The following is a 20,132-nucleotide window of genomic DNA, read 5'->3' as shown; positions in this document are numbered from 1 at the left end:
CCACCAGCAATGGAGGAGTGTTCCTTTTTCTCCACATCCTTGCCAACATTTGCTATGACCTGAATTTTTGATCTTAGCCATTCTGACTGGTATGGGGTGGAATCTTAGGGTTCTTTTGATTTGCATTTCCCTGATGACATAAGGATGTCAAACATTTCTTTAGGTGCATCTCAGTCATTCGGCATTCATTCCTCTGTTGAGAGTTCTTTGTTTAGCTCTTTACTCCATTTTTAATAGGGTTATTTGTTTCTCTGGAGTCTAACTTCTTGAGTTCTTTGTATATATTGGATATTAGCCCTCTATCAGATTTAGGATTGGTAAAGATCTTTTCCCAATTGGTCGATTGCCTTTTGGTCTTATTGACAGTGTCCTTTGCTTTATAGAAGATTTGCAATTTTATGATCTCCCACTTGTTGATTCTTGATCTTACAGCACAAGCCATTGGTGTTCTGTTCAGGAATTTTCCCCCTGTGCCCATATCCTTCAGACTCTTCCCCACTTTCTCCTGTATAAGTTTCAGTGTTTCTGGTTTTATGTGGAGGTCGATGAGCCATTTGGACTTGAGCTTTGTACAAGGGGATAAGAATGGATTGATTCGCATTCTTCTACATGATAACTGCCATTTGAGCCAGCACCATTTGTTGAAAATGCTGTCTTTTTTTTCCACTGGATGGTTTTAGCTCCTTTGTCAAAGATCAAGTGACCATAGGTGTGTGGGTTCACTTCTGGGTCTTTAATTCTATTTCTTTGAGCTAGCTGCCTTTCACTGTATCAATACCATGCAGTTTTTATCACAATTGCTCTGTAGTACAGCTTGAGGTTAGGAATGGTGATTCCACCAGAGGTTCTTTTATCCTTGAGAAGAGTTTTTGCTATCCTAGGTTTTTTGTTATTCCAGATGAATTTGCAAATTGCTCTTTCTAAGTCTGAAGAATTGTTTTGGAATTTTGAAGGAGATTGCATTGAATCTGTAGATTGCTTTTGGCAAGATAGCCATTTTTACTATATTAATCCTGCCAATCCATGAGCATGGGAGATCTTTCCATTTTCTGAGATCTTCTTTGATTTCTTTCTTCAGAGACTTGAAGTTCTTATCATACCGATCTTTCACTTGCTTAGTTAGAGTCACACTCAGGTATTTTTTTATTATTTGTGACTATTGTGTTGGGTGTTGTTCCTTTAATTTCTTTCTCAGCCTGTTTATCCTTTGTGTAGAGGAAGGCCACTGATTTGTTTGAGTTAATTTTATATCCAGGTAATTTGCTGAAGTTGTTTATCAGGTTTAGGAGATCTCTGGTGGAATTTTTTCGGTCACTTAAGTATACTATCATATCATCTGCAAAAAGTGATATTTTGACTTCATCTTTTCCAATTTGTATCCCCTTGATCTCCTTTGTTGTCTAATTGCTCTGGCTAGGACTTCAAGTACTATATTGAATAGGTAGGGAGAGAGGGGGCAGCCTTGTCTAGTCTCTGATTTTAGTGGGATTGCTTTCAGTTTCTCACCATTTAGTTTGATGTTGGCTACTGGTTTGCTGTATATTGCTTTTATTATGTTTAGGTATGGGCTTTGAATTCCTGATCTTTCCAAGACTTTTATCATGAAGGAGTGTTGGATTTTATAGGATGCTTTCTCAGCATCTAATGAGATGATCATATGGTTTTTTTCTTTGAGTTTGTTTATATAGTGGATTACGTTGATGAATTTTTGAATATTAAACCATCCTTGCATCCCTGGGCAGAAGCCTACTTGATCATGATGGATGATTGTTTTGATGTGTTCTTGGATTCGGTTTGCCTGGATTTTATTGAGTATTTTTGCATCAATATTCATAAGGGAAATTGGTCTAAAGTTCTCTTTCTTTGTTGGTTTTTGTGTCGTTTAGGTATCAGAGTGATTATGGCTTCATAGAATGAATTGGGTAGAGTACCTTCTGTTTCTATTTTGTGGAATAGTTTGAGGAGTTTTGGTATTAGGTCTTCTTTGAAGGTCTGGTAGAACTCTTCACTAAACCCATCTGGTTGTGGGATTTTTTTTTTTTTTGTTAGGGAGACTGTTAATGACTGTTTCTATTTCTTTAGGGAATATGGGACTGTTTAGATCGTTAATCTGGTCCTGATTTAACTTTGGTACCTGGTATCTGTCTAGAAAATTGTCCATTTCATCCAGGTTTTCCAGTTTTGTTGAGTATAGCCTTTTGTAGTAGGATCTGATGATGCTTTGGATTTCCTCAGGTTCTCTTGTTATGCCTCTCTTTTCATTTCTGATTTTGTTAATTAGGATGCTGTCCCTGTGCCCTCCCGTTAGTCTGGATCAGGGTTTATTTTATCTATTTTGTTGATTTTCTCAAAAGTCCAGCTTCTGGTCTCATTGATTCTTTGAATAGTTCTTCTTGTTTCCACTTGATTGATTTCAGCCCTGTGTTTGATTATTTCCTGCTCTCTCTACTCCTCTTGGGTGAATTTTCTTCTTTCTGTTCTAGAGCTTTTAGGCAAGCAGTTAAGCTGCCACTGTATGCTCTCTCCAGTTTCTCTTTGGAGGCACTCAGAGCTATGAGTTTTCCTCTTAGGACTGCTTTCATTGTGTCCCATAAGTTTGGGTATGTTGTGGCTTCATTTTCATTAAACTCTAAAAAGTCTTTAATTTCTTTCTTTATTTCTTCCTTGACCAAAGTATCATTGAATAGAGTGTTGTTCAGCTTCCACGTGTGTGGACTTTCTGTTATTTATGTTGTTTCTGTTATTTATGTTGCTATTGAAGATCAGCCTTAGTCCGTGGTGATCTGACAGGATGCATGGAATTATTTCAGTCTTCTTGTATCTGTTCAGGCCTGTTTTGTGACCAATTATTTGGTCAATTTTGGAGAAGGTACCATGAGGTACTGAGAAGAACATATATATCCTTTTGTTTTAGGATAAAATCTTCTATAGGCATCTGTTAAATCCATTTAAACTTCTGTTAGTTTCACTGTGTCTCTGTTTCCATGATCTGTCCAATGATGAGAGTGGGGTGTTGAAGTCTCCCATGATTATTGTGTGTGGTGCAATGTGTGCTTTGAGCTTTAGTAAGGTTCCTTTTATGAATGTGGATGACCTTGCATTTGGAACATAGATGTTCAGAATTGAGAGTTCATCTTGGTGGTTTTTACCTTTGATAAGTATGAAGTATCTCTCCTTTTTTGATAACTTTAAGTTGAAAGTTAATTTTATTCGATATTGTAATGGCTACTCCAGCTTGTTTCTTGGGACCATCTGCTTGAAAAATTGTTTTCCAGCCTTTTACTCTGAGGTAGTGTCTGTCTTTATCCCTGAGGTGCTTTCCTGTATCCAGCAAAATGTTGGGTCCTGTTTTTGTTTCCAGTCTGTTATTCCATGTCTTTTTATTGGGTAATTGAGTGTATTGATATTAAGAGATATTATGGACAAGTAATTGTTGCTTCCTGTTATTTTTGTTGTTAGAGTTGGATTCTGTTCATGTGGGTATCTTCTTTTAGGTTTGTTGAAAGATTACTCTCTTGCTTTTGCCTAGGGTGTCATTTCCCTCCTTGTGTTGTAGTTTTCCCTTTATTATGCTTTGAAGGGCTGGATTTGTCGAAAGATATTGTGTAAATTTGGTTTTGTCATGGAATACCTTGTTTTTTCCATCTATGGTAATTGAGAGTTTTGCTGCGTATAGTAGACTGGGCTGGCAATTGTGTTCTCCTATGGTCTGTATGACATTTGTCTAAGACCTTCTGGGTTTCATCATCTCTGGTGAGAAGTCTGGTGTAATTTTCATATGTCTGCCTTTATATGTTTCTTGACTTTTTTCCCTTACTGCTTTTAATATTCTTTCTTTGTTTAGTGCATTTGGTGTTTTGATTATTATATGATGGTAGGAATTTCTTTTCTGGTCCAAACTATTTGGAGTTTCGTAGGCTTCTTGTATGTTAATGGGCATGTCTTTCTTTAGGTTTGGGAAATTTTCTTCTATAATTTTGTTGAAGATGCTTAGTGCCTCTTTAAGTGGGAAATCTTCACTGTCTTCTATACCTATTATCCTTAGGTTTGATCTTCTCATTGTGTCCTGGATTTCCTGGATATTTTTGGTTAGACTGTTTTTTTTCATTTTCTTTGATTGCCGTGTCAATGTTTTCTATGGTATCTTCTGCACTTGAGATTCTCTCCTCTATCTCTTTTATTCTGTTGGTGATGCTTGCATTTATGACTCCTGATCGCTTTCCTAGGTTTTCTATCTCCATAGTTGTCTCCCTTTGTGATTTCTTTATTGTTTCTACTTCCATTTTTAGATTCTGGATGGTTTTGTTCAATTCCTTCACCTGTTTGGTTGTGTTTTACTGTAATTCTTTAAAGGAATTATGTGTTTCCTCTTTAAGGGTTTCAACCTGTGTTCTTCTGTACTTCTTTAAGTGAGTTATTTATGTCCTTAAAGTCTTCAATCATCATCATGAGAAGTGACTTTAGATCCATATCTGGATTTTCTGGTGAGATGGTGTAACTGGGATTTGCTATGGTGGGAGAATTGGGTTTTAAAGATGCCAAGTAACCTTGGTTTCTGTTGCTTCTGTTCTTACGCTGGCCTCCGGCTATCTAATCTCTAGTGCTTCCTGCCCTCGATATTATCTGATTGGAGTCTTTCCTTCCTGTAATCCCAGTTGAGTCATAACTGCTCAGAGTCTGGGTTTCTCCGTGATTCTGTGATTCTGTGATCCTGAGATTCTAGGTGTGTCAGAGTTCCTGGGAATCAAGGTGCTTCTGAGACCCTGGTGTGACCAAGATCCTGGGATTCTGGAATCCTGGAATCCTAAGATCCTTGGCATGTTAGAGTTCTCTGGAGTGGAGGCTCCTCTCCTCTGGGCACCTTGTGACTGTCTGCCGAGATTGTGCCCAAGTTTGTGCGGTGGGGACAGGAAGGAACCTGAGCCAGTGGTTGGGCGGTGTTCCTGTGTCCATGGAACCTGTTGGTCCCAGTTACTCCCGGTGTGTTGGAGCAGATGTTGTGTTCTACTCACTGGTGTTCCTAAGATCCTGGGTGAGTTAGAGTGCCTGGGAGTAGAGACTCCTCTTGTCCGGGGACTGTGGGACTGTCAGCTGAGATTGTGCCGGAGGTAGAGGGGTGCTGACTGGAAAGAACCCGAGGGCCAAGGTTTATTGTAGCCTTTGAAGGTTGTGGGTTATGATGGGTTTAAAAATTTAGTATCAGCACCAGATTATACAGAAATGTTCAGACATGATAAAATACATTGAGCTCAACATTGCCTCATGGTGATATCCTTTTTAAGTCAGCTGGAATTGAAGTTAAAGGCAGGATTAATGGATGGAAACCCTGTAGCATCTCTGGACCCTGATAAGTATTGCAAGAAAAGCACTCGAGTGAACAAGAGAATTCCTACAGGAGAAATTCTGCTTAGGATATTTTGAGATACCATTCACCTGCTTCATGTAGCTATGCAGGTACCATGTTATTTGACACTCTGCCATCTAAACAGCTTATACTGTAGCCACCATTACATTTGTAATGTAGCACAGCTGTGCAAGGTCAATTTTAAGGTGTGTACGGACAGTCTTTTTAAATAAGAATGCAGACTTGACTGATGAGTGACTTAAAGAGCATGCCGTGTGATTTAAGTGCAGTGCTGTCTGAGAAGCTGCACAGCCCTTTCACTCACTAATTTCTGAGCCAGTCCCTCTCAGAGGACCCAAGCTGGGAGTGTGGCTGGGGAGTAGCTGTCCCTGAAGCTCCCCTGGAGAGAGGGGCTGGAGGATCTGAGCCCAAGCATGGTTTGAGTTCAGGAATTCAAGGCTAGTGAGAACTAGTGCTGGGGAAGAAGTTTTCAAGTTTAATTCTTCAGTTTTTTTTTTTTTTTCTTTTTCCGAGACAGGGTTTCTCTGTGTCGCCCTGGCTGTCCTGGAACTCACTCTGTAGACCAGGCTGGCCTCGAACTCAGAAATCCGACTGCCTCTGCCTCCCAAGTGCTGGGATTAAAGGCGTGTGCCACCACGCCTGGCAATTCTTCAGTTTTAAAATTGGTTTTTAAAGAGAATTTGTTTATAAATAGTACTGAGTGGTTTGTATATAGCACATTTTAAAAATTGTTATTTAAAAGCTATCTTTATAACATTAGATGTCAAACATGTCTCATTACCCTTGAAGTCGAAAGTGTGTGCATTTAACAGCCATGAATCCTGTGAAGTATAGGAGTTTCTCATTCTACAAAAGAAAAAACTAAGGCATATGGAGTTATAGTCACTGAAGGTCACTTGAATTTGACAAGTCCAATATCAGTGTACTGGCTGTTATACTACCTTTGAAATTTTTCCATGTCTTGCCTTTAAATTATAAAGTACTGTGTGAGTGTGTGTGGGGAGGGGGAGGTTACCAAGTTGAGCAAGTAAGAAGTACCTCTGAAATGTACATTTCTTGACACATACAAACACACAAGAGAGATACTAACACACTCTACTAATATCATTTAATTTTTACTTAGTAAATTGCATTAGTTTTAGCTTGAAATTAGCAAGTGAACTATATTTGGCAAATGTACCAGAGTTTATCCCACTTTGGAATCTGAAAAATCTGGCCTAGGGTCTTGGCCTGCTGGCTGCTGTGTTCACTGGAGCAAACTCCTTGACATCTTCGAGAATTTCCCATCCGTGAAGCATTTATCTGTATCCCTGAGCTTCTGTGTTAATGCCTTCTGAGAGTAGAGATGATCAGTTAAATCCCACATTAATCATTTCATTCCTGATTCCAGTCACTGCTTAAAACTGGGATGGAATCCTGTGCGTTAAGAATGTACTCAGGGAGTAAAGCAAGCTTCTTGCAAGTGTTGGGAATGGAGTTCTGACATCCAGAACATACACACTTGCTGGTGAGAAGATGTGATGGCCCATGTGACTCCACCTCTCGGGATGTAGAGATGAGATGTCCGGGGCAAGCTGGTTCAGTAGACAAGTCAGAGTCAGCCAGCTCTAGGTTTATTGAGAGCTCTAGTTAAATAAAGTCAGATTGCTGGACACATCTGGAGAACATACGCATACACATGTTCACATGCACATGTCTGTGCACATGTAGCTGTGTTCCCTAGGCAAGCATACATATGTACATTTGTGCATACAACACACATGCTCCATTGCCCCTTTAAAATAAGTCATCTGATTTCTCTGAAGATTGCTGACACAGAACATTTAGAGTCTGTTTTATAAAACAAGCATTGGGAATTGGTCACCGTTACTTGGTTAACATGTCATATTCTGCTTGAAAAAGAGAAATACCCAAATTAAAATGACTCTTTCAGGACTAACAGGAGCAAGGAAGGTTACTGTAGACCATGTCTATTTTGTAGTCTTTTATTAATCTTTAATGACTTTTCCTGTCCAAGCATGGGTAGCTTGCAGATGTTCCTTGGAGAGTTTTAAAGGATACACTTTACAGTGTAATCCACTGTGCTCTTATTGCCATTTTACAGGGGGAACCTGTCTTACAGCTGGATATTTTGTCCAGTATGTACATGGCCTTTAAGGAACATTCTAGTGTCCCCACACTACTAATTATATCCTTCATATATATGGTTGAGGAAATAATTTAAGTAAGATATTTAAGCATGTGTGTGTGTATTACTGCCTCACTCCCTGATTTATAAAGTACTCTGCCTGCTGAAAACCCAGCCAGCATGTATTACGGTTTCCCCTGCTAGATGCCCAGCAAGGTACAAAAAAGCTAGTAACCTTGTGTATGGAGAACCATGGAGTCTGAGGGAAGATAAACCTAGCAACTCTTATTAAACAAACACAGCACTTCCCGTTAAGACCAAGATGTATTGTTATATATGAGGAGAGACCCTGTGTGCATGAAGGAGGCAGAGGCTGTGCTGTGGTAGACAAAGGTACCTTGGAATGTGCATGAGTGGTGAGCAGTGTTTCTTAAGGTGTCAGTGCTGTGTCAAGACATAGGTGATCTGGAGTGGAAAATTTGTTAGCTGATATTTGAAGTCTAAGTGCGCACGGCGTGTGTGGTTAGTGAACAGTACAGGCCGACCTGCAGCTGAGGAAAGAGGGAGGAAAGAGGGAAGGAGCAGGGCTCCGTGAAGGAACTGACTCGCCAGGACACACAAAATATGACTTTGTAAGTTGGGTTTATTTTGCACATACATAAGAAGTTGAAAGAGAGACATACAGAGGGGTCCTGTGTATCCTTTGTCCAGTTTCTTCCCACGGGAAATCCTATGTAACAATCAGTATACACCTGAGAGATAGACATTGGGAGAATTCATGGGGCTATTCAGAATGTTAGTGTTAAGTGTGTGTGTGTGTGTGTATAAGTTTCCTCGCATTGGTGGATTTGTTTAACCATGACTTCTTTTATGTCATCACCTCTTATTCCCCTCTCAAGCCCTGCCATCTGCTAACCTGTTCTATACTGCTATGGCTTTATTTAAAAATAAAATATGGAATAATACAGTATGGAACTTTAAAATATAATTTTAAAATAATAAGAGGGACATGGGGAATTGTAAATGTGTTTCAGAGAGCCCCTTGCATGAGTTTGCCCAGTGGTCGCATCTCATATATCTGTAATTTCAAAGCCAGAAGGTTGACACTGCACAGTATGCATGTATGCAGTTTTGTGCTGTGTTCTCCTGTGGATCCATGTCACCAAACCATATTGAAAATGCAGTACTAAACTCAACTCTCTACAGTCATACCTATTCTGTCTCAATTCTATCCCTAAGCACTACCCAGAAGTAATCTATTTCCCATATAAGACTACCATGTAAAAAGTGTTACATGCGTGGACTTATACAAAATAGGCTCTTGTTTAGCATAAAATTCTCGAGGAATGTATATATTTTACATCACTGAATAATATTTGTTTGTTTCTTCATCTGTTGAATAACATTTATTTGTCTTCATCTTTTGATAATATGAATAAGTGTGCCACCAGCTTTTGTGCCATACTTTGTATGAATAAATATGCTGTTTAAAAATTCTCAAGAACAGAGCCCCAGTGCTGGGCTTTATGGTGGTTGCATATTTGCTTTTCTTAAAAAAAAATTAGATATTTTCTTTATTTACATTTCGAATGTTATCCCATTTCCTAGTTTCCCCTCCGAAAATCCCCTATCCTCCCCACCCCCTTCTGCTCTCCAACCCACCCACTCCCATTCCTGGTACTGGCATTCCATTATACTGGAGCATAGAGCCTTCACAGGACCAAGGGCCTCTCCTCCCGTTGAAGACCGACTAGGTCATCCTCTGCTACATATATAGCTAGAGCCACAAGTTCCACCATGTGTTTTCTTTGATTGGTGGTATAGTTCCAAGGAGCTCTGGGGGTACTGGTTAGTTCATATTGATGTTCCTCCTATGGGGCTTCAGACCCCTTCAGCTCCCTGGGTATTTCTCTAGCTCTGTCATTGGGGACCTTGTGCAGTCAAGCTTCCTCTGAAACCCTGAGATCCTGGTGTGACCAAGCTCCTGTTATCCTGGGATCCTGGAATCCTAAGATCCTGGGTATGTTACAGAGCCTGGAAGTGGTGTCTCCTCTGGCATCTGTGAGGCTGCCTGCTCTGTTCAAAACCAAGGTATACCAGCATCGACCAGAAGGGAACCCGAGCCACTGGTCAGGCAGGGCTCCTGTGTGTCCTTGCTCCTGCTGTCACAGGTCCCTCACAATTGTTTTGGAATGGATATTGCGTTCCACTCACCAGTGATTCTAAGATCCTGGGCGTGCTAGTGCACCTTCAGTGTGGTAGAGTCCTCTGGGAACCTTGGCATTGTCTGTCAAGTTCACGCCCAAGGTGGCCCAGAGCTGGCACCAAGCTCCTGGTCGGGTGAGTTTCCTGTGTCCTTGCCCCTGCTGGCACAGACCTGTCACGATTGGTTTGGAACAGATGTTGTGTTCCACTCACCAGTGATCTGAAGATCCTGGGTGTGCTAGGGTGCCTGCGGCGTGGAGAGTCAGTCCTCTGGGGACCATGGGACCTTCCACCGAGTTTGCACCCAAGGTGGCCCCGCATATTTGCTTTTTAAAGGTACTACCAAATAGTATCTGTACCATTCTGTATTTCTGCCAGTATTTTGTGCTTTCTGAGGCCTCCTTAATATTTGGCATTGTTATTTTTTAATTTTTTCTTTTCTGATAGGTCTCTAGTATTCTTGTTGTGTTCCACTTTGCTTGTCCTTAACAGCTAATGATGTCAAACTCCATTTTCCATTAGTGTCTTTTAGTTTGGTATTAGATGCTTAGGGTTTCCACCCAAGAGACACAATGGACTGGCAAATCATAGACTCATCCTGAGTCACTAATCAAGTTCTAACAATTACCCTAGAAAGTTAACAACAAGGAATGCCTATTAAGGCCGTTTAGTGCTAAATTTTAATTAGAGCATGCACTTAATTTAGGTTTGAGTTACTATCTTAAAGTGTACCTTATATTCATGTAGATATCTGTGTAAATACATAAAGGGATATATAACTGGATATACAAAGTAAATGTGTGTATTCATGTATGTATATATTTCTTTGAGAACTATGTACTTTTTAATCTCAACAAAAATGTAAGACATATATTTATCATGTTTGGAGCTATGTTTGTTTGGAACCGTGAGGGTTAGCTTTAACTGGAATCAGTGAGGAATTGTCTGTATTGGGCTGGCTTGTGGGCAAGTCTGTGGAAGGCTGTCTATCTAGACTAATTGATGTGGGGACACCTAGCCCATTGTGGAGAGCATAGCTTCCCAGGCATTGAGTCTTGAACTGGTTAAGATTGGAGAAATTGAGCTAAGCACAAGCAAGCATGCAAGTGAGCATGCATGTGTTCACATCTCCCTGCTCTTGGCTCTGGTGTGACTAGCTGTCACCTTGACTTTAGCACACTGACTGTAGTGTGGAACTGTAAGCCAGACTAAAACCTTACTTTCCTGCTTTGCTTTTTGTCAAGCTCTTTTATCATAGAAATAGAGATGAAACTAGGACAGAAATAAACTTATTTTTATGGTAATGTAAGCAGCATATTTAGACAGAGTGAGACATAAGCATATTTAACGTGCAAAAATAGTATTTTATTAAAAACCATAAGCAATAAATAACTTTATTTTTTCCATCTTGTGCTGGGGATTGAATCCCATATCTCATACTTCCAGTCAAATGCTTTACCATTAAACTAAACCCTCAGCCAATAATTTGATTATTTTCAAAAGCAGACTGGATTAAATGAGAATTGAAATAAGTAGAGACCCCAGTAAATGTGTGGATAAGATACTGTTTCCCCACGACGCCTTATCACATGATTCAAGTAGAGGTGATAATGCTGCAGTGAGCATTGTATTCTAGCAGGGTCAGTACCATCAGTGGCTCCAACCCAACCTGATGTGCTCTTATGTGCTAAGGAGCACACGGGTGACAGGCACTGCGTGTGCCTTTCCTGGCTCCGGTTTAGTTTTGACATGTTAACGGGATGAGGACATTGAGACTCAGAGGAATAAAGTCATTATTTCAGGGCCACACAGGTAATAATGGTTAGGATTTAAAAAACGTAGAGAGAATGGCTTTGAAACTCAGGACACATAGCTGGTCTGTGCTCCTTTCTTCTTGCTTCTCAGGTCCCTATGAGATTAGCTATGGATAAACTTCAAGAGAGGACAGTGTAGATCCAGAGGAATTCCTGCAGTGGCCATGAGAAGTCGGCCTGGGTAGTGGTTTGAATAGGAATGGACTCCATAGGCTCATCTTATATATATGAAGTCTTGGTCATCAGGGAGTGGCACTGCTTGAGAAGGATTAGGAGGTGTGGCTTTGTTGGAGTAGCTGTGGGCTTGTTAGAGGAAGTATGTCGCTGGAGGTGGGCTTTGGGTTTTCAAAAGCCCTAGCCAGTCCTAGACTGTGTCTCTCTTTTTTCTACCACTTGTGAACTTACATGTAAAACTATGAGCTACTTCTCCAGCACATGCCTTCCTGTGTTCTGCCATTTTCCCTGCCACAAGAAGAATGGGCTAAACCTCTGAACCTGTTAAGTGTTTTTTTTTATAAGAGTTGCTGTGGTCTGGTGTCTGTTCACAGCAGTAGAACATTGACTATGACAGCCTGCTCTGAATAGATGAGCTTGTGTGGGTGTCTGAGCCTGTGGTATAGTATGATCTTGGTGGAGGCAGATTTTTCTAAGCTGTCTTTATTGTAAGCTCTGGTTTTGACCTTTCTCCAGTACCTCTGAGACAACAACTTCTTGCCCTAGTGAAGAAATGGATGTCTGTAGGGTCATGTCAGCCTGCTGGGTAAAGAACCGATGTAAATGGGTATCAGCCACCAGCTATGGAGGGCAGGTGTTTGCAGATGGCACCCTGTAGACTGCCTTATTCCAGTGCTGTTTCTGTGGCTTTACAGGCTCGCTCTGCCATAGGGACAGCATGTGTCAGACAGCAAACTTACTGATGAAGAGTGCCTGGGCCTCATCCTGTGTGTGTATCTTTCTCATTGATTCAAGGCGATGGTGCTAGGATTTGCATTTGGGCCACTTTCATACACATTTCTAGACCCAGTAGGTCATACCTTTAGAGACCATGAACACAAAAAATATAGAAATGTGAAGTATAACCACTGCTATACTGCTATACCATTATATTGCAAACAAATAACCGTCAATACAGTAGTACTTCCTTATCCTGGCTTTTAGTTATATGTAGTCAACCACAGTCCAAAATTACTATTGTATGTCATGTACTAACCTTAACATAGGTATATGTATATGCATGTAAATATGTAATTATATGTAGGGCTTAGTACTTTCCGTAGATTCAGTGATCCAGAGGGGGTTTGGAATATTCTCTGTAAGTAAGGGGAGACTACTGTGCCAGGCCTCATGAAACAGAGTCATGAGGACAGAGGGCTCAACACATAAGCATAAGTTACTCAGCAGTAAGAACAGCAGTAATATAAAGAACAGAATGAACAAAGTGGGAAGATTTACTCTGACAAGCAACTGTTTGAGGCGAGGAACCTAGACACCAGATGAGTAAGCTGGGTATAGGCAAAGTTAGTTACTGAATATCACACTGAGGAGCTCTCAGGGTGAGGGGAAAGTAAGAGAGCAAAACTAGCCAACCAATCAGATAGCTGGCCGAACGCCAACCCAAAACAGAAGCCAGAGATGGTAAAGTGATGGGTCCAGCACTCAGGTAGCAACATCCACAGAAGTAGGAGAGGAAATGCTCAGAGATAATGATGGCAGATTCCTTAGGATAAAGAAACAACAATTGCATCATGTAGAAAGAGCCCTCAGTGCCATTCAGGAACTGTGAAACGACCCGCAATCTGGCAGGATATTGTGAAGTTGTAGAATCTCAGCATCAAGGACGTCTAACAACTTTTGTAGTGAAAGAATGGATCATTACAAAGGAGCATGAGTCAGGGTAAGTAGTTGTGCATCCCGAGGGGCTCAGTTATTTTGCATATTGATTGAGGTGTAAGACAATCATCTGAATAATATATAATTTAGAGCTTCATAATTCATAAATTCATATCCTTTTTGATGAAGTATTTATCAGTGTAACAAGAGCAATGTTTTCTTTATGATTTTCATAGCTGTAAGAAAAGCTATAGGGTGGTAGATCATGATATATGGTTTTATAATTTTGTATGAATATTTAGAAGTTGCTATTTTTTTTATTAAAGAAATGTACCTCTCTTTACTCTTGGGTGCTTTGTGTTTGCTGTTGTCTTTGGTCTCATGTTGGAACACATTTACTTAGAGATATGTTTTAAAACTTGTATATGCAAAATACTTTTTTTTTTGTTTTTTGCAATCGAATGTAACACAGGTAGTTTGGGCAGCCCCCAGCCTCTGGAGGTAAGCTCTCTGCCACTGAATTTTAACTTCAACCATACAAATGGTTATTTTTTAATTTACTTTTTTGTGCTCTTTTAGATGGCATGCTCCTGCCATTTATGTTCTGTTTGTATGGTAGACAGAAGTCATATTCATTGATGGTTCAGGAATCCTTGTCTAGTAGAAGTACAATGCAGACTATATTTTTCTACTATCCACATAACATTTATAAAGGATGAAATTAATTGTAAGTATTAGTTCAGTATGTAAACTACTTTTGTATATCAGTGTACAGAAGCCATTGAGGTATTTTACAGCCTGTATATGAGAGTTTTGACATTGGGTATATGTTTTGTACCATATCATGGCTGGATGCATTTCAAGGACTCGGTGGCCACATGTGTTCAGTAGACACGTCACCATCCATACATTGCTAGAGCAAATGCTACTTGGGCCACTTTTTAACAGCTGCCTTCAAGCCATCCATTGTATGGCTTTGGACTTGGGTAAGCATTGATACTTGTCAGTTGATGCTGATAATATCACGGAGCACCAGGGCTTCTGGAGGTCACTGGATCACACTAGATTTTCTGCATAGAATCTATGCTAAAGCATGAAAGCCTACGGACTTCTCTGATACTGATTGGAGTTTTTGTTTTCTTTCCTAAGCCCAGGCAGATATTCTGCCTGCATGGCTGATGGGCAGTTCAGGGTGAACTGAATGCCTCACCTTCTTTTCCGGCTTTGTTCTTGCTTGTGTTAATGAATAGTGTATTCATTCTTGACTTGTACATGCCAAACCATCTTTGACTTCTAAAGTGACATGACAAGTCAGTCTGCTACTCCAAAGAGTTTCCTTAAGTCTTTTGCTGCCTGTATGCTTATGATGGTGTGTCTTTAATTACAAATGTTTACTGATTTTTAGACTGTCTGTCTGTCCATCCATCCATCCATCCACCCACCCACCATCCATGAATGCATTTGTCTATTTATTTACTTACTTACTTCTGTCTGTGTGTCTGTGTGTCTGTGTGTCTGTCTGTCTATCTATCATATTAATATGTTGGTGTTTTGAGACAAGGGCCTTCTATGTAGCCCTGGCTGCCTGGAACTAGCTCCATAGACTAGCTTCCCATAATGCACCGAGAAGCTACTGACTCCTAAATGCAGGGATTAGATGCGCTACCACACCCAGCCTAATGCTTTGTATGAAAAGTAGCTCAGTGGCAATAGCTGCTTTTGGTAGATGACTTTAAAATTTTGTGAAGTGTTTGGTATTTCACGTAACATTATTGCAATATCTTAGTAGGGCACATTCAACTTTATGTTGACATTCTCTTATATTTGATTAAAATGCATAAACCAAGAGCTGCACATAGTGGAAGAGGGAAAGTCAAGCTTTATAGTTAGTGCCCTAGTTAGCTTCATTTATCAGTTGTATTCAGCCTAGAATCATCTAATGGAGTCTCAGTAGATGGATTTCCCGGGCTACTTTGTGGACATGCCTGTGGGACATTGTCTAGATTGATAATTGCTCCTCCTTCATGGTAGCCCTTACTGTCCTTAGGCAGGCCATCTTGAGTCATACTAGAAAGTTGAGAAGGACCCAGCAAGCATGCAGCCTCTTTCATGGCTTCAGCTCCTGCTTGAACTCTTGCCCTGACTTCCTTCAGTGATGGATCCTGACCTGGAAATTTAAGTAACCCTTTCCTCCCCCAGGTTGCTGTTGGTCATGGTGTTTACCATAAGAAGCAAACTTGAATAGTTGGTATCATGCTTTTTGTCCAGAAGATCTTTTGACTCATTCAAAATATGTTATCAGAGGAAGCAAAATGTAAAAAAGAAAGTAAGATGCAGATTATTTTTCTTAGTTTCAGTAGATAAACTTAGGGATAGTGAGTGCTTTAAAATACAAATTTTGGGACTTAGTGTGTATTATAGGTAAGATCTCTTGGAACTAACATTGCTTTTGGGTTTTGGATCCCTTTCTGTTTTCTAAAACTCTTTAATAAAACATGGAAATATTGGATATAAAGGACGCAGATGCTCAGGTTTGCCCTTTGCCTGGTGGTTATCCATCAGACACCATCAAACCTCTCATGCTTTTGGAAAGTAATCAGTTAAATGTGTTCCAAGGTCTTTTAAAGTCTCAGCCAGTTGTTTTGGTATCAAATGATACAACTAAATGGTTTTTCTTAAAGAAGCATATCTCTCAACTTGTTCACTTTATCCCCAGTTCTTGATTTTATGCCATGGCTGGTGAGGTAGGTATACCTATATGTATATGCTATATGTATATGCTATAGCATATGCCACACACATACATGCTGCCAACAGGAAATGCCCAAGGTCTGTTCCAGTCTGCCATTTAGATAGGAGTTAATAATTTGGGTTATTAGAACAGTGAGTACATTGCTATAGCTACATTTTTATTATTTTGTAATGCTTAAACTAGCACCTAAGGATTCAGACCAACCTCTCGCCCCCTCCTTCCCTCCGTCCCTCCGTCCCTCCCTGGAATTTATTAGACATAAAAACAGAAAAAGGTCATAATCTGAAAACAAGAGATAATGAAAAATACCTTCTTTTCTCTTAAGAAAATTTGCATGCCATTTTGATTTATGCAGTGGCTTACACTGGCCTTGAGCTCATAGTGTTGGTGTGAATGCAGTAAGTTCAGAAGCTGTGCTCTGTTATTGAATGACTGTATGTCATTGCAGACTTCTAGAGTTTAGAAATGGAAGACAGTGCATGTGCTTCAGGTTGCTACTTGCTTCAAACTAGGAAGCTTTAAAAATAGGATGTCATTACTCAGGAACTTGAAGATCTCAAGTTTGATAAAAATCTGTTTAGTATTGTAGATTATTAAGACTGAAATCTGAAACAGTGAACAGCCTCAGGTATTTTACTTTAAGATAAAAAGGTAAGGAATGAAATGGGGAAGGAAGGAAGGGAGGGAGGGAGGAAGGAAGGAAGGAAGGAAGGAAGGAAGGAAGGAAGGGGTTCTGTCAATCTGTATGTATTTATTGAAACATTCAAAATATGCAGCTTCTTCATATTTCTTCAGTTAGATCAAAAGACCTCTAAATTTTGATGAAATAAGGCCCCTTTGTAAGTTTATCTTATTTAAAGAGCCGTGATAACGTTGGGGTGAAAAGTCTAGATGGTGTATGTTCAACATAGTGCAGTAACTTTTCTGTCTTCATTTGTGTGTTGACCTTGAGCATGTGTGTATTGTATATAAACACGTGTGGCAGTACAAGTTGTGTGTGTGTGTGTGTGTGTGTGTGTGTGTGTGTTGTGTGTAGGCTTGATTGATATTGGTTGTCCTTTCTGTACTGATCTCTAACTTTATTTTTGAGACCAGTCATCTTTCACTGAACCTGAAGCACGTAGATTCTGACAGGCAGTCTGACAATATCAGTGTCTGGATAAAGAAGTAAGTACTGAGCGTGTGAGATGCCCAGGCACATTAGGCTCTGTTTATGTTCAACTGAGAACCCTTCTATATTCACACAGGCAAGGGCTCCCTTAAGGAGAAGGCAAGGCAAGCAGCTAGAACACTGAGCAAATGTGTCCTCCCAGCAGCACCTGTGAACAGGAGCAAGCACAGAAGGGCTGGCCGTGTCCTCAGGCGCCTGGGCCACGGTCCTTGAATCACACGTATGGAACAGTGGTGTGAGGTTTTAGCTGTAGGGGAGATGGAAGCTTCTCTGTATCCTTTTTGATTGTTTGATTTTAGTCACCCTCATGCTCCCCAGTACTTCAAGGGCCATGCTTTATAGAACAGCCATTTCCAAAGCATTCATACAAATCTTACCTACAAGCTCTGCTCTGTTCTCCATTGTCCGGCGTCCACTTCCAGGAGAATGGAAGTCCAAGTCAGTGGGAAATGACTTCTTGCAAAACCAAACAAACAAAGTATGTATTTGCACATACATATCTCTGTCTCTTTACTTTGATAATTATAGTTAATGGTGGCTCCTTTGATGTTAATTCCAGATTCCTTGATAAAGAACATGCTAGGTATAGGGCCACACAGAGAGCATCGCAAGCATAGGACACTGCATGGAGGAGTGTCAGTGTGGTGGCATCTTAGACTGCTTATTTGAACAAGATACAGAGTCAGCAGGATTAAGGAATTGTTGAGCAAGCTACTTAGAGAATATGAACCGTGTGCACTGTGGAAACCCCTGTTAGACACTTACCACAAGTCTGTAGAGACAGTTGGCATCTCTGGTGCATGGAGTATGATCTGTGTGCTTATTTAGGAGGCTCTATGAGCAACTTCCATCTGATACAATTCAGCTTAGTATTCATGCTGAAGGAACAGTTCTACAAAACCCAGGAAGGGCATTGTGTTTCCTGTAATATGAAGTAAAAATATCGAATTTATATTTAGGTAAGTGTGGTACAGATACTTGAAAAGACAGATAATGATTGAAAATATAATGATAAGGAGCTTTAGTACTTCAGTTATTGTTTCACAGATGTATTAAACGAGTCATTATTTAGAAACTTAAATGATTTCTACTGCCTTTGAATATAAAGATTTTGGGCTGAAACAAATGCTCGCTTCATCTCTTAGAAGTTGTGGTGAGTACAAGACTGAGGTCCAGATCCATTCTAGCTCCCTCTCCACTCCAGGGGCATCTATCACAGGGAGAGGGAAACATAAAGCCATCTTTTTAAAACAACAAGATGTGCAGGATATCCAGGAGAGTCTGCAAAGCCACGGTGGTGGCACTGTCCCTACCCAGAGATGTCCAGAAGCAGTGCGTATGTCATCTGCATAGGGCGAGTGATAGCAGACAGTGAGAGGCGAGTGTCATTTGGAGCGACAGGGCTGGCTGGTGTGCTACCTCTGAGACAGTTGGCGATTCGGCCATCAAAGCTTCAGGGACTTTGGGTGGACCACTTTTGAGATGCTACCATGTTGGGGAGTGTCCTAAATATGTAAAAACCCTCTTGAGTGTTACTTAGGTGGCTCTGCCCTTTTTCCATAAGAAAAGTCTCTTTAAGAGGGCACTAAAAAGTTCAGTTTTGATGTGAAGAGTTTCAGTGTTCCAAGTCTCATTTGCTGTATTCTTCTTCTGTCCTTGAGAAGCCGGCTGTGAAGACAGACTGGGAGACTGATTGCGAGACTTAGAGGCCAAGGTCCTGTCTAGCGAATACCAGGCCCTGGGCTTCATCTCCAGGGCTGAAGAAAGGAGGAGAGGGAAAGAGGCCGAAACAGAGGAGAAAGTCTGTCAGTTCACCTGAGACTGCCTGCATTACCTTAAGACTTTTGAGCCTAAACTGTGAAGGTACTTTCAAAGCCACAAGATTTTTCTGAAGGGAAACTAAGTGACCCATGTGTGCCCTGTCTATCTCTGTAGCCTTTTTTGCCCTACTCAAGCAGTTGTTTTATATTTTACGTCTGTATATGATAGTGGCATGTTGAAGTGCCTATTGTACCCTGATAAAATGATCCAAACCGAGAGCTGGGATATCTGTTTCCATGACTCCTCCCAGTCAGCCAGCCTTCTAAACTGGAAACATCACCTCTACAGTGCTTAATATTCTTTGGAAGTCAAAGGACTTGGCGTGCTTAGAACTCAAATGGAATCTGTTTTGCACAGCAAGGTCATTTGCCAGTTTTGGAACCTTTGTACTGAAAGTCATGGTGGCCAGCAGATAGGGTAATTCCAAGCGCAGCCCCTGACTGATAAAGCCACAGACTGATAACGCCGATTTCATGATGCCGTGAGATAACGTGTTCCTGAGCATCATGAAAACTGGTAGATTCTGGGGGCGTTTGAGTACTAGGTGTTATTATTGGTCAGGAGCTGTCTGACCTGCTAAGGAGATTATAAGCTGGGAGAGCACATGTGGCTACAGGAGAAAGAAGAAATAGAACATAGACATTCACAGTGCAGGCTATGTGAGTGGGAGCCTTTGCTGTTACGAGAGAAGGTAGTTCAGAAGGACGCAGGACTCTCTGTTGTTAAAATCAATGAAGTTAAAAGAGCAGCTGCTTGTAAAAGTTAATTTTCTTTGACATCTGCTTTGGTCCCAGTAATAAAAAAACGATAGCTCTGTTGAGCAGTCTGCCCTATCTAAACCGGCATCTTCTTGTGATTGTGAGATCAGTTTGGAAAACTGTTGCCTTTTGTTTTCAGAAAATGAATATTGAATCATTTGTCCTTTAAGATATATGCAAAGGCATAGTATATGCATCTTTAATTTAGTAGGACAGATTTGAGTTGGTATCCTGGGGATTACAGGATACATAGGGCCATCCTAGGGATTACAGGATACACAGGGCCAT

The 20,132-nt window shown here is 40.6% G+C and overlaps 1 protein-coding gene across 5 annotated transcripts in view; it reads left to right on the top strand.

Annotated features, from left to right (window-relative positions):
• The window catches only part of Prim2 (DNA primase, p58 subunit), a 216,001-nt gene that overhangs the window by 108,369 nt on the left and 87,500 nt on the right, over nucleotides 1–20,132 (top strand). Inside the window, exon 8 of one of the 5 annotated variants that reach the window (XR_373247.4) lies at nucleotides 18,930–19,128. The exons of 1 other annotated variant lie outside the window; for it this stretch is intronic. Coding sequence is in view for 1 of the 4 variants with exons in the window: in XM_030252295.1 (XP_030108155.1) it covers nucleotides 18,930–18,939 (10 nt within the window). In the remaining 3 variants the exon portion in view is untranslated. Of the gene's footprint in view, nucleotides 1–18,926; nucleotides 19,129–20,132 lie in introns of those variants that run through there. 3 more of the 5 variants (XR_373246.4, XM_030252295.1, XM_011238455.2) reach the window with 3 other exon arrangements.

Source organism: Mus musculus, chromosome 1 (genome assembly GCF_000001635.26).
Source record: "Mus musculus strain C57BL/6J chromosome 1, GRCm38.p6 C57BL/6J".
Lineage (NCBI taxonomy): Eukaryota > Metazoa > Chordata > Mammalia > Rodentia > Muridae > Mus > Mus musculus.
The sequence above is the reverse complement of the archived record's forward strand: the minus strand, read 5'-3'. Positions and strand labels throughout refer to the sequence as shown.